Source organism: Solanum stenotomum, chromosome 12 (genome assembly GCF_019186545.1).
Source record: "Solanum stenotomum isolate F172 chromosome 12, ASM1918654v1, whole genome shotgun sequence".
Taxonomy (NCBI): domain Eukaryota; kingdom Viridiplantae; phylum Streptophyta; class Magnoliopsida; order Solanales; family Solanaceae; genus Solanum; species Solanum stenotomum.
This window is the reverse complement of record NC_064293.1, coordinates 45,952,493-45,967,359: the sequence shown is the minus strand read 5'-3', so window position 1 is coordinate 45,967,359 and position 14,867 is coordinate 45,952,493. Positions and strand designations below refer to the sequence as shown.

At 29.4% G+C, this 14,867-nt stretch overlaps 1 protein-coding gene and 1 long non-coding RNA gene across 2 annotated transcripts; one reads left to right on the top strand and one right to left on the bottom strand.

The window, feature by feature from the left end:
- Positions 1-471: 471 nt before the first annotated feature.
- LOC125849082 (uncharacterized) lies at positions 472-8,176 on the top strand. The gene is made up of 3 exons (XR_007444583.1): positions 472-543; positions 2,619-2,751; positions 7,931-8,176. It is a non-coding gene; the product is annotated as an uncharacterized LOC125849082 (long non-coding RNA).
- On the bottom strand, positions 3,411-6,559 carry LOC125849072 (calcium-transporting ATPase 12, plasma membrane-type-like). The gene is made up of 3 exons (XM_049529074.1): positions 6,243-6,559; positions 3,665-6,160; positions 3,411-3,563 (listed from the first exon to the last, which is right to left on the bottom strand). The coding sequence occupies exons 1-3, from the start codon at positions 6,483-6,485 to the stop codon at positions 3,495-3,497; spliced, it is 2,808 nt and encodes a 935-aa protein (XP_049385031.1). The 5' UTR covers positions 6,486-6,559; the 3' UTR covers positions 3,411-3,494.
- Positions 8,177-14,867: the final 6,691 nt, after the last annotated feature.

Genomic DNA, 14,867 nt, shown 5'->3' with positions numbered 1-14,867 from the left:
GCATAGTACTACTACTTTTTGACATTGTGCCTTGATTTTTCATACATTTCAAGACATTAGTACTAGTTTTCACTGTGACTTGATTTGTCATTATATTATTGTAATTTACGCAATGAAATATATGTAGATAAATTTAAAAAATAAAAAGTATTTTATTTTAGCGGGAGGGGCAAATGGAAGAAGGTGAAGGTGGAGAGGTGAGAAGAGAAAAAAAGTTGTAATAGAGCGAGACATCTTTCAGTTAAAAAACTTCCTCATACAAATGTGACAATATGATATGCCTCCACCATAAAATGTTTCCTAAAGTAGGCTACTGTGGGAAGGTTTGTTTGTGTATAGGCTTATACACTTTCATTATACTATATGCATAACTTAATTTTCTCATTTCTACTTTCCAAACATGGGTGAAATGAAACTTCCTAAGAAGCTTCTAGGTAAGGATGTTAAATAAGCGAGTTAAATTGAAATTGAAAATATTAAAATAGAAAATGAATTAAATCGTGACCCGTTCAAATAGACATGCAGTACTCCAATGCTCAAGTGGTTAGTTATTCACTCCCGGCCTCAGCTTTGTGTTGCGGAATGTGAATACCCATCTTGTTCAAATTCAAATTTTCCCTTAACACTCTTTAATTTTTATAACGCGTTAATATTGACAATTTTTAAATTGATCTCACCGTCACCACACACACACGATTTTTGTTATAGAAGATGCTGCTTTTTGGTATGTTAGAAAATGTTTTCGAGAAGACTTTATAAATTAATAAAATAAAAATAAATAATAATTTTTATTTATTATTTTTCACTTCGGAAATAAAAATTACTTTTATCAAATGATATAATATATAAGTGTATCCTTTAACTTGGCTCTAGTTCTTATTTATGTCCATTAATTTTGAATGTACACGAGTAGTCACATGTTTTCTAGAGTTAATATCTCAAAAGTTCACTTAACTATAAGAATTTGTCTAACAAAGTCATTGAACTTTATTTTGTATAAAAAAACCACTCAATTAAGCTTTTATATCTATAAAATCACTCAACTTAAATCTTTGTATCAATAAATCACTCTTAATACTAATCATTAAGAGTGGATTTAAAATCTCCTTCTTCCAATGAAATCTCGGACTTGATAACTTTTGTAATATAAATATTACTTCCTCCAGAGTTGGCGCAATATTATAAATTTTCTCCAGTTAATCCCGTGAATTTATTACGTTGTTTACGTAAATCATCTATTTAGTAATTAGCCATCATCACCTTAATTATTGTATTCTGATTGAAACTTTACCACAAATTAGCAGCTCATGAAATTAATACTTTGTTGTTTTGCTTATGATTAATTTAGTTATAAAGAGTTTTTAAAAAAAATTAAGAGACCCCAAAAAGAAAAGAAAAGATGTTGTGACGTTCAACTAAAATGATAAGAGCTTTATTTGGCTTGTCTTGGAGATGGTCTTTGTTGATGGAGTTGAGATCTCGTCATAGATTGTCAAATTATTAACTTGAATAGTCCTTAATTAGTATGAGTTGAACAATTTTGATTTTTATGTTTGTTAAAAGTTAATACGTTCAGTCAGTTCATTAGCTTTGACGAGAATTATGGGAAAAGAAGAAGGAAGATGAAGAAAATTCACATTTAGAGGTATATTGTGGTAGACAAGTTAAAAAGCATTAAAAGTGACTTTATTGATATAAAAGTTTAAGTAAAGTGATTTTATTAATACAAAATAAAATTTAATGACAAAGTTAAATAACCTTTTGAGATATTAACTTTGTTTTCTATGCGGTGACTTCTATGTATTATGTCATGTAGGACATTTGTGTTTATTTGTTCAGTTTTATACTAGTTTAAATTTCTACTAGTGCACACCATGCAAGCTTAGATCAAGTTTAAAAAATATATTAATATAATTTTTTTTTCAAATACTCACAATTTTTATGGTCAAACACTCCTTAAAAGTGTGTGGTCATGAATACAGATTAAAGTTGCTTTTGAATTTTTGTAAGTAATTTGGACTGAAAATAATTTTTTGATATTTTTCAAAATTTTAAAAATCCAGAAATTTTATGGTCAAGTTTTCTATGATTATAAATTACTTATTATTTTTCTTTCTTAGAACGAGATTTTTATAAGTTAAATTATTTTAAAATATCTATAGAAAAGTACTATTATTATTTTGAGAACTAGCTAAAAGAAATTGTAACAATAAATTGTAATAGATGGAATAACAAATTCTTTACGGTAAATTATCTACTCACAAATGAATTTTGAATGACTTTTAAAATTTATGCTCTTAAAGTTAATTATAGATATTTTTATGGTCTAAATTATTCTTTGTTTTTTAAGTTTCTGAAAACAAGATTTTTACAAGTTAAATTATTTCAAAATATCTATAAAAAAGTACAACCATTATTTTCAGTACTAATTACAAAAAGTTTGTAACATAAATTGAAATAGATAAAGTAACATATTTTCTGAATTACTACTGACACATGAATATTTATTGAAAACAGGTTTGATAAAAGACAAATGTGTCCAAAATTAAAGAAAAATATTCTTATAATAAAATCCATGTTGGGATATTTGTGAGGTTTGTTTTTTATTTTTTATATAGTAAAGAAACGACCACAGGCAGTTGACTTCGCTGAAGAAAAGTCTCTTCCAATGGCATTGCCGGCTTGTCAGTTTCTCCTCAACAAGAGCTTTGTCTATTACAGTTCACCAAGTTTGAGAAAAACTAGATCGAGGTAATTAAGTTATATTTTTCCATATACTATACGATATTGAAAATATTTATCTTCTTGAACAAGCCAATTAATTAGTAGAATGTGTACTCACTAGTTTGCTTTATGATTTTGAGCAAACTTCCCTGTGTTTGAAATTCATAAAATTCTTGCTTTCTATGTATATAGTACCCCATTCCTTTCTATAAATAGCTGGACCACAACACTTATCATTTTATAAAATTTACGCTTAAATTACTATATTTTGCCTATTCTACTCTTGTTAGAGTAGTTAACTAATCTTGAAAATGTATTCATCATTTATTATAAAGTTAACTTAAGAAAACATTAAATAAGGGTAAAAGGGTAAAGTTACATAATTTCTCAATACAAGTGTAAAGTAAAAATGTGACATATCAAAAGGGACGGAGGGAGTAGAACTATATAATAAGTTTGCATTCTTGAATTTAGTTAAAAGTGAAGAAGAACAAGAACAAGAACCGAAAAACTTGATAATTTAATTAACATAAATTAACTAAAAAGGATAGTCTAGTGCACTAATCATCCCTCATTGACGTAGGTCTGAGACCCTTGAAGGGTGTGATGTAGGTAGTCTACCCTGATTCAAAGGCTGATTTCATAACTGCTGTAACCCATAACCTACCGGTCACATCGAAACAACTTTAGTGTTGCTACAACTATATCTAACCCTCTATAGAAAACAGAGGAAACTATGTACTAAAAATTGAAGCTACTGCAACATATGATTAATCCATCAAAGTATTAGCTCTATGCTTGGTTGGTTTAACACGACGTGTAATATTTGTTATCCAGCCCTGCAAAAGAACAACAACTACAACTTGAATCCAAAATTTTAGGAAAAACTTTTGTTTGAACTGTACTGTAATTAGGCAGTATGGATAAATTTTTACAGTACCTTTCCGTTAGTGGATCTTGAAGAATCCAAGGAAGCAAGAGTTGGATTTGGTGTACTTCTTGGTCCACAGTAACAGCAATTGATCCTCATAAACCAATACTGTAACCAGTTTCTAGCTAGGTGAAGAACTCCACAATCACAATATGTGTCTATCTTTATGTATTGTGATCCCCATTTTACTATCACATCAAGCAACCATGTAACAACTCCAATTAAAATGGATTCAGTCCATTGCTTCCAATTCAATCGTGCCGTGTTGCTAAACAAGAAAGCCTCTAATTCAATGAATCCAAACTGCAACACAAGATAGAGCCCAGACAATGCCCAAAACAAGTAATTTTGACCGAGACCTTTGAAATAATTCCTCTGCTCCAAATCCCTTGCACTGAATATGTTAAAAAGCTGGCACAGAGCGAACCCGTTAAAGACTATAGATATGTTAACTTTTGGAGTGATGCCCAGTATTGCACTTCCTCTGTGTTGAAGGAATACAAAAATACCAGTCTGATAAAAAACTTGAAGAAGTATGTTTCTCAACATGCCCTTGGTAATTGGCTGTTTTCTTGGTCTGATAGAAAGCTCATCACTTAGTTGTCTTGTGGCCTGTTGAGTAATTAGCAAAGCTGGCCCTCCAATAAATGTAACAAGAATATTAACCCATACCAACTGAATGAATGTTAACGGGGCATCTCCGTCTACTATAACCAGTATAAAGTTTATTGATAAGCTACTGATTGCCAAGATTACCTCAACTTGGATGAATTGCCTCAGATTCTCACAAACAATTCTTCCTCCCTTGATGCTGTTAATCACATAAGTTATAGTTTTAGGCCAGTTAGTCACCACAGGCAGGCCAAAATGAGCTGCTTCAAGAACCACATTACTTTCAGATGTTTGTTCTCCTACCACAGCCACCACTTCTCCTCTTTTCTTCAACTGCTCTATTAAAAAACGCTTGTGTGCAGGAGAGGAATTTCCCATCATGCAAATTTTCTCAACATTTTCCTTTGTAGCCTCTTCGCCCCTAACTACTAGAGCTTCATGTGAGTTGAGCAATCCTGTTTCATCACCAATGGTACGAAGCACTTCAACATCTTCTTCCGAGGCAAATATCATCTTCACTCCGCCTTCTTTCAGATTCGCAATTGCTTGCCTCATGTTGTCGAGATTGAAAGTATCTTCTAAGACAAACATACCAATGAATGTTAGGCCATTTTCATCAAGTTCAACAACGTCCTGAGTGTGTTTGAAGGCAAATGCAACTACGTTCATGTTCTTGCTGTTAGTTTGAGCAATGTCACTCTTTGTTCCGTCATCCAAATCCTGCACTTCACCCGTCATGTCATAGTAACTTGAACACATTGACAATATTGAATCGGTAGGGCCCTTGAAATATGAATAGTACTCTTTCCCATTATCTCCATTTTTCTCTATGACGACTCTACAAGGTCCTTCAAAAGGATTCATCTCATCATCGTTGTCCTTTACTATGGTGAACTGCTTATCCAAAGTGTCTCTCTGCATACCCGTGTTCTTCTCTACCCAATAGAGTATTGCTTCTTTTACTCTGTGGTAGGCTGTTTGAGAAGTCCGAGTGGACACATGGCCAATTCCATCAGAGAGAACACTGCAGACATGTGGCGGTATCTTGGTAACATCTTTTTTGTCAAGAAAAAACTGGGTAACTTTCAATTTTGGCTCTTTCAACCAGCCAACATTTTCTATACAAAGGGTGCTGACTGATTCCATTTTAACATCAAAATTCGGATACCAATATGCCATTGCAACTGAAATAAGAAATGGTACTCCTTCAGTGATCCCTACCAGTGTGAGAGGAAGTAAAGTTATCAAAACTCTTACTGTTCCCTTTGATTCTGTTAAAACCTTTTTCAGGGCATTCATTATCTGTGCAATTTCAGTTGGTTCTTCCTTGGTTTCTAATCTGTATCCGTACTCATCATCTTTATGGCCCAATTTAAAGCGAATGAACACCACCACAGTGATCAAAACGCCAATCGACAACGCACTAATATTTAGGTAATTGTTCAACTTGTCAAAGTAGGCACAAAAGCTGGAGTCCGTTTCAGAAATGAACAGGGGGTAATTCTTCCTTGCTTTGTTATCCTTTTGCTTCTTCCAAAGGTGTCTTTTGTACAAATATCCTGCAAACTTAAATGAAACAATCACAAATATGGTCCCAACCAAAACTGCTCCATCAACCCAACCATTCTTCAAACCTTCTTCTATGATTCCAAAGACAGAAGATAATATTGCAGCAATTGCAAGGAGCAAAATAGTTGAAGTGAATCCAAAATAGTGAAGTGAATCTAACTTCTTCTCCTTTACTATCTCTTCACTAATTTGTAAGCATTGCTGATGAGTACTCTGATCATGAGGCTGAAGTTCAATCTCATTGTTTGATTGTACAATATTAACATCAGGTGAAGCTGTCACGATTTCAACAACCTGGATTTCATCTCCACCACCTTCCGCATCCTGATTAGACAGAGAGCATATATAATTAATACCATCCATATAACTTAAACTATATATATGTTTTTAAATTATATATACATACTCCATGTTTAAAGCTGGGAAGAGGAGTATAAAAGGTTGTGGTGGAAGATGAGGAAGACGATGAGACTCGTGAAAGAGATGCTACTTTTGCTCCAGCTTCAATGAACTTGTAAGTAGATCGGAAAATGATGGCCGATTTCCTCATGATCAAACTAGAATTACCCAATTCACCATTCATTAACAGCGGGGAACTCCGCTGAGCTTCAATGTCTGATCCATTATCTTCATGATCCACCTCCATCATCCTGGCCTTTGATCAGTACTATCGCCGTACGTGCACACTAGTTTTTTTTTTCTGGATTAATTATAAAATACTAGGAAAGAGATAGAATAGATATGATGGTGACTGATTTTTTTGACATATAAATAGGAAAGAAAAAGGCTGCGATGAAGCTCCCTAGAAAGCTCCTAGTCTCCTACCTGCTCAAGTTTTTAGTTTTATATCACGCGGTATTGGTGATTTTTCAATTCATCCCTCCTCCCCCTTGAAGATGCTGTTTTTAATATATTTAAAATTGTTTTTCCAAAAGACTTCAGGAATTAAGGGTTGTGAGTATTTTAAAATAAAAGAACGTAAATTTATTTACAAAACGGAAAATGATATTTGAAAATTCCTAACTTTTATGGACACAAGTGTATTTTCGGTTCAACTGTGGAAAAAACAAGTATGGGCCAAAAATTCCATATGTGAATTCCGAGATTATATATTCCTATGAAAATCTAGTTTCTTACCGATAATTTCTCTCATGAAGTTAAAAGGATAATTTACTTTGATCCTTCAATTAAATGAATTTTAATTTTGCTCATTGTGATACTTTACAAAGCATATTTAGCATTAAACTTGTGTTTTTTATCCTTTTATATAATAGATAAGTACTTATGTTATATTTATATTATTTTAGAACTAGATTAACCTCAGATGTAGAGTAATACTACAATAATAGAAATTTAACGTAACATATGAATAATTAAATAGTTTAAAGGTTTCATAAGTAGATGGATCAGAAGAAAATTTTTCAAAAATTGAAATTCACCAAATTCATTTTTGTTGTCTAAGCAGAGAACTATATTTCAAATTGCATAAACCAAATCATCTCAAGATTTAAATTTTTTAAATTTTTGTTGAAAGCAGGTCATCCCAATTATATTGATATATATAATTGTTGCCTTACATGTAACAATAGGGCATACACACATAAATTGTTTTTGCCCTGATATACCTACATAGTACATACAACCAACAACACCCTAAACACACACACACACATATACACACACACACACACACACATATATGTGTGTGTGTTCACACATTAGAGTTGAAAATTTTGGGTGAAGTTACAACTTCAGACATATATGAATATGAAGTTTGAACAATTCTACCTTCAAAACTAGATATAAATTGTTTTTCAATGCATTTTAGGAAAAAAGAATTTTTGTTCAATTATATTTTGTTGTTACGGTCTTCTAGATGTTATTTGTGATAAATGATAATTACTGCTATAAATTGCTCTTGCAATTTGCAAGCCATCATTTCTACCAAGTTTAGCGGATGGAAGTACAATAAAGAAAGATTTATTAGTTTTGTTCGTATTGTACTTTTTTGTTTAATGAACCAATTAATTGTGATTGAATTTTATTATTTGCTACGTCAAGAATATAAAAATTGTAGAGGTTGAATTGTTACAGTTCGGCAATCATTTTTTGAAGCTGATATACAAGAAGGATAAAAAGAAGTAGAAGCAGCAAAGGAGCAAAGACACTTGTATTTGAAGTTTGTCAATACCAATTACAAGTTGCAGCAAAGGAGCAAATATACTTTTATTTGAAGTTTGTCAATACCAATTACAAGTTATAACTTAAATTGTAAAATGAAAACTGATTAGAAGTTCTTAACTCATTTTATAGCTAGAGTATGAATGACGAGTTAAGTAGGTAGTCGAGACCCTTTAATTTGTTTGTGTAGTTCTCTTGAGTTAAAAGGGTGCATTTTAAATTTAGAGTAATTTTTTGTACTTTTATGTATATCTAAAATAGAATAATTCAAATTATAGAATCTCAGCTATACTATATTCGTTATATGACGTAGTTATAAAGTTATATCTGTTGACATCCAATTTTGACCCTCCACAATATAAATTAATCATTTCGAGCTTCTCCAATTTCAAACGATTTAAAATAATTAGTTTTATAGAATTTCCAAAAAAAATAAAATAAAATAAATAAATAATAATAATAATATGGTTCGCAAGTTATTTTAAATAGTTTTGTCCCTTTTTATAATCTTAGATGATATATATGTTTTACATAATTATATATATAATTAGTATATTTTATGGTCATTCGAAAATCGTCAAAAAAAATAATAATAATAAAATAAAATATATATATATATATATATATATATATATATATATATTTTAAATATTAGGGATGATTATAGTTTTGAGTTAATAAGTTTTATGAAATTCAAAATACTTTCAAGTTTTTTTTTGGTAATTTTATCACTTTTTAATAATAAGTATGTATATTTTGCAATCACGCTATTTTATAAATATTTGAAAATTATCACAAAAGATTTTACATTTTAGTTAAATATTTTACTAATTTGCTTTAAGTTATAGCTATAATTTCGAGTTAATTAGTTTTGTAATCGAATTAATTAGTTTATAATTAAATTCATTATATTTTTATTTCGTTGAAATTAAGAAGCTCATTAATTAATTTATGTTAACTCATCTTGTTTAAATTTTAATTAAATTCACCAATTGAAATTCATTTGGCTATTGTGTAATTCCAATGCTAGCCATTTTCTCACATTATCCTTAATTTATTTTTGACATAAAAAATTGGGCCGATTTTTCAATTTCAATCCAACCAATTTCTTCAACTCTCTTTTAGGCAATTTTGGGCCATTTCGCTAGCCCATTTCCAACAATCAGCAACCCAATATTCTTACAACCAAACCCAGCACTAACAATGCCCAACCAGCCGGCCCAACCCTTTTCCTCTTTGACCCGACCCAGCCCATTTTCCCCTTAATTCCCCTTACAATACAACAACAACAGCGACCAAAACGACCCTACAGTACCCCCACCGCCCTGACTTCATCTTCCTCACTACAAACTATCGATTTCAACAGTCAGGGCCGGCTCTTGCATATGAATTTTTAGGCCAATGCCTTAGGCCTCCAATTTTTGGGGGCCTCAAATTTCTATTAAAAAAATCATGTTTAATTTTCATGAAAAAAATTAATTCATTAAAATAAAATAAAATAATATATATATATATATATATATATATATATATTTCGCTAACACTCACATTATTTATCCTTTTTTAACTCCTTCTATACTCTATTTCTTCAAATCTTTGATAGTTAGAGTAATATTATGTCAAAAATATGAATCAATAGCCGAAAGTTTTAAACAAAGTAAATTACAAATATTTTTTTATTTCTTCGTAACTTTTCATATTAAAGTAGGGTATACCAAATTATCAACTTTTTGAACCAGATTCTATGATTCTAACTCTCATCTTTATTTAAAATTTATCAATTTATTACTTATAGAACTATATTATTGATTCATATAATAATTGTCTCAATAAAATGATGTTTTTCAATGTTGAATTGATAAAGTCTTGCTTAAAAATAATAATTAAAAAAAGTATTTGAAAAAATCATTTATAAAAAAAATATTAAGGAATAATTTACATCTAAAAATTTAGAAAAATAAATAAATACAAATAAAATTTATTTAAATTTTAGGCCTCTAATTAAAATTTCGCTTTAGGCCTCGAATTATGTTAGGCCGCCCCTGGGTTTGAACCCAAAAGTTCTTCGCTCAAATGGACACAGATAACCATTACGCCAAAGGCATAGCTTTTATCAAGGGTGTTCAACTTTAAATATATATCCTTTAAATGTAGAATTTGACATACATATACAACGTAATTTTCCAATCCAGGGTGTCCAATTGGACACCCTGGGGTAGCTCTAGCCCCTGAGCCCAATTTCCCTTCTCAACCTTAACCCTGAGTCCTGACACACGAGATATCTAGAAATTCATGAATATTCATAAAGAGATTCAGGCATCAAATATTATTTTTTCAAAAGGCATCAAACTAGAATTACTTACATTTTTAACTTTTAATTTGATAACAATCAAGCTTTTTCCCCAAGAAAAAGGTTGGCTCATGGAATTAGGTAGTGCATAAAAGGCTTTAGTACGGTATATACTAAAGTGAAAATTCAATTATGAAAAAGAACAAGAAGATGTGCGTCGACCCCATGCATAGGATTAAAATGTTATTCACGATTTGCACAGGAAGGAGGCTGCTTATATGGAGCACTTATAATTTTATATCAATGTAAAGGTGAATCTAGAATTTATATTAATAAAATATTTTTAATTATAAATTCATATCTACTATTTTATCAATATGCTTCCCGGAAATAAAATTTGAGTTCAAGGATAATTTAGTCATTTTAGATTTATTGTGGCTGCTTGTAAATTAAGACTCTCAAAATATCATGTGTCACACATATTATTTAAAAAGTACGTTTAATCCACTACTAATATACAAGAGGGAATAAACACACACGTTTCGGTCGACGTGTGTGCTTCCCGGAAATAAAATTTGAGTTTGAAGATAATTTAGCCATTTAAGGTTTATTGTGGCGGCTTGCAAATTAGGACGCTCAAAATATCATATGTGCCACATATATTATTTAAAAATTACGTTCTAAATACTATAAAATAATTAACAACAAAATTATAAAACTAAAACAAATAAAATAATATATATTAGGTCCGGACTTGTCCAAACTTTTGTATCTGATATATATATATATATATATATAAATCACATAAAATTATTCAATTCAGATAAAACTGACATCAATACTATTTATCTGCCTCATTNGAATAAGTATCCAGGTGCTTAGATATGTTATTAAGGGATTTTATTTTATTTTTTTGTTTTATGTGAAATTTTTTCTTTCTTTTGGTTACTAATTGAATGGCATACTCCACGGGTGGGTAATATCATTTTGCTCCAAGGGAGATATATATTATGACTATTATAATCTTGTTTGTTTGAATTTTTGTTGTTATAGTGTTGAGTTCTAGTTTTATATTTTTAGAAGTTGTGATTCATTTCCACCAAAAAATTTATAGCTGGCTAACTCTTGTTTTTGTTTCCTTTGTATGGCATCATCGGATGAGTTCACTGAACTTTCTCTAACCCCTTTGCATATGAAACGGGCCACTTAGGCCCCAACAGCTTTTTCAAGTCATCTCCTTTGTTGTCAAGTCCGGAATGGAAAACAAATATATGAATTCCGAATTGGGAGTAAAATACAGGGCTGAGGCGAAATACAGTTGTTTGGAAGCAAGATATACATAAAAAGAGCTGATATGCATGCCGATATACACTGATATACATGATCTGTATACCAAAACGGGTTTTGTTTAAACCCCAAAAAAGTAGCGAATTTGGCCCAAGAAAGGCCCAAATTCAATTTCTCCCTTACGCTTTAATTATTTAATTGCGATTACTTATTATTTGTTGTTTAACTCTAACTTTAGAATTTTTGGTTAACTTAGTTGAATTCCCCAAAAGACGAACTATTCATCTGAGTTGTTTTGTTTCTAACAAAACTTATTTTATTAACTCTTGTATTTTCATTTATAATCCTTAGTCAAAAAAATAAAATAAATTATTAGTTTAAAATAGTTTTTTCATAAACCAAAAAATGACTCAAATAAAAACCAACTCATTTTGTTTCGTTAAAATTCTAAGTTACTTGTCTCTAATTCAAATATTTCAAATAGGGTCCCATTTTCTTAAAAAATAAAAATTGCTCTTTGTTTAACTATTTTCTCAAAATTAATCTAATAATGTAAATTATTATTAAATACTTACTTAGTCATTTTCTCAAAAAATGTTAGTTAAAACTTTTATTTTACAATTAATTCGAAATGATTTTCATGCTTTAATATATTAAATTGGTTTAAGTTATTTTAAAATTAATTAAATAAATTCTAATTAATCTAGTTTTATTAATATTTCAATCACTTGTATTTCGAGTCAAATGTTTCATTTTAGGTCCCTTTTCTCTAAAAATAAAATGAAATGGAAATGTGTCATTTATTTAATCATTTTCTTAAAGTTAATCAATTATTATAAGTTATTATTTTTTATGTTAAATCGTTATTTTCCTAAAAAATAATCAAATATATTTTAGTCAAGTCGCAGGTCAACCGCATGTTAGCGGACACTTCGAATGCTTAAACCCTTCTCGAAGTGTAAATTGAACCCCGAACTCTCTTTGGTATTTTCAAACGATTTTTTCTGTTTAAATCTTTGAAAATTATAAGTTTTCTTAATTTCTTCAAAAAATTAAGTGGCGACTCTTTTCTAAGTATTTCTTGAATTGTTTTATACTTAGAACATTTCAAAAAGTGATTTTTCTAGAAATAGTTAAATTACGGCACAACAATATCGAAAATATAAGTCATTTGTGAAAGGTGTCATTGAATGTTATGAGTTTGCCACTTGCATCTCCAACCCTACCCTCTATTTTACTCTCCAAATATACAGTTCTCTATTTTTTCAGACAACCAACTTCAACCCAATTCTCTATTTTATTCTCTAAAAATGAATCTTTTTCTCTCTCCTCAATATTATATTATTATTTCTTTTTCATTTTTATTTCTTATTTCATAATATAAATCATTTCTTCTTTTTGTAAATAATTACTCTATAATCTATATAATCTTCGTGTAATATAAATTTTGTTCTTTTTAAATTTTTCATCAAATATAAAATTATATTTTATTTTAAATTTCTAAATAAAATAAATTACAACAAATATTATGTATAATACATACAAACAAACAATTCAAATAAAAGTGAAATCATTGATGAAATACAATTACATAATAAATAATGCACTATCGTAAAATTTAATTTTAAATTTTACATAAATACTCGACTTTCAAGACTATTACGTTGCTCCCATAATGCTCTATTAATGCATTACGGGGTTCAAAATGAGCATATATTTTTTTTTGTAGCTAAAAATTGTTTAAATTAACAATTTCATCTTGTATCCAATTATTTCGTGTACAAATTTACTTCCCCTATTCCATTTTGAACTATTGCAAAAAGTATTTTCATGCTCATTAAAAAGTGTAGTTTAATAATTTATCACTATAACATAAAAAGTAGATTGCTTGAATTATCATGTAGAATTTGTGTATTCTTCATAGTGAAAAATAATTATAATTTTAAATTAAATATTTAAAGTGACAATTTTTTTTCAAAAAAGAAATTAAAAAAATTATTAATTCTGGATGAAAATAGTATACTTATCAATAGTATGTTTTTTTAGATGTTATATTACTTAGAAAATAATTCAACTATTAAAGACTTAATTAATAGTCTCATATAATATAAATAATATTAAAATTACATATTTAAAGTGATTTTTAAACAAATAAAATAGAAAAATATGAATTCAGATAAAAATAGTAACTTGTCAATAATATGTTTTTAGATGTTATATAGAAAATTAATTACAAATAATAAATACTTAATTAATGATACAATAACTACTATTCACCTCTATATAAATGCAGGATAGAGAGTAATATGGAGGGGGAGGGGGGGGGCGGGGGTTGGAGAGCCCATTCTCTATTTTACTCTCTAAATATAGAGAATAGAGAGTAAAATAGAGGTGGGTTGGAGATGGTCTTAGGTGCCTAAAAGTTTCAATTTTTTTTTATGTGGCCATTTCCTATTAAAAACTTATTGTTTGTCAAGAAGTTAGAAAAATAGGCTCTTTAAAGGCAATTCGATATAAAAAATTGGGAAAATGATTCAAAACACACATAAACTTTGACCGAAATTGTTGTTACACACTACAACTTTGCGGGAGTCTTATGACGCCCCTAAACTATTTTTTAATATATTATTGAGGGCATTATGGTTAGTTGGATGAGCAAGTGACCACACTCACATTTAGCGCGTAAGAGTGAAATTAAAGTAAAATGAACCTATCTTGGTTTTTATTATTATTTTCATATTGGTTTGCTATTATATAAATATAGGAGTTTAGTGAACTCGATTATTATTTTTTTCATCTTGGTTTGCTGTTATTATTTTCGAATATCTTTTCTTCTCTCTATTTTTCTTTTGTGTTTTTTTTCCTCTCTATTAGACATTTTTAATTTAATTTCTATAAAAAAAAATTGTATTTTAATTGGGCTAGAAATTTTAGTTCAAATATTTTAAACTTTTAAAGTATTTATATTATTTAACGTTAAATATTCATGTGTTGGAAAACTAGATAAAAAGTTTCCTGTGTTTATGGTTTTTTCTTCATGTAAGTAAATTTTCTTGATCACTTACAGGTTTATGTGGTCTCTCCAATGAATTTGTTCTCATATGTTGACGACCCACTCTTCAATTTCCCCACTTACTTGCATTCTTGAATCTGGGTATGTTGCTTTCTTCTTCCTTGTTTATGTTTTCTTTGTGGGTCTTGCATATTGGTTTTAGTTAGTTAATAGTAAATAGTAGTTTACATGCTCTCTCCATATCCATAATTCTTGACAAA

Coding starts and splice junctions, on each gene's coding strand:
- LOC125849072 (XM_049529074.1), bottom strand. CDS start 6,485: ATGATGGAGGTGGATCATGAAGATAATGGATCAGACATTGAAGCTCAG. Junction 6,161..6,242: donor TTCCCAGCTTTAAACATGGA/GTATGTATATAT, acceptor CTGTCTAATCAG/GATGCGGAAGGTGGTGGAGA. Junction 3,564..3,664: donor CAAGATCCACTAACGGAAAG/GTACTGTAAAAA, acceptor GTTCTTTTGCAG/GGCTGGATAACAAATATTAC.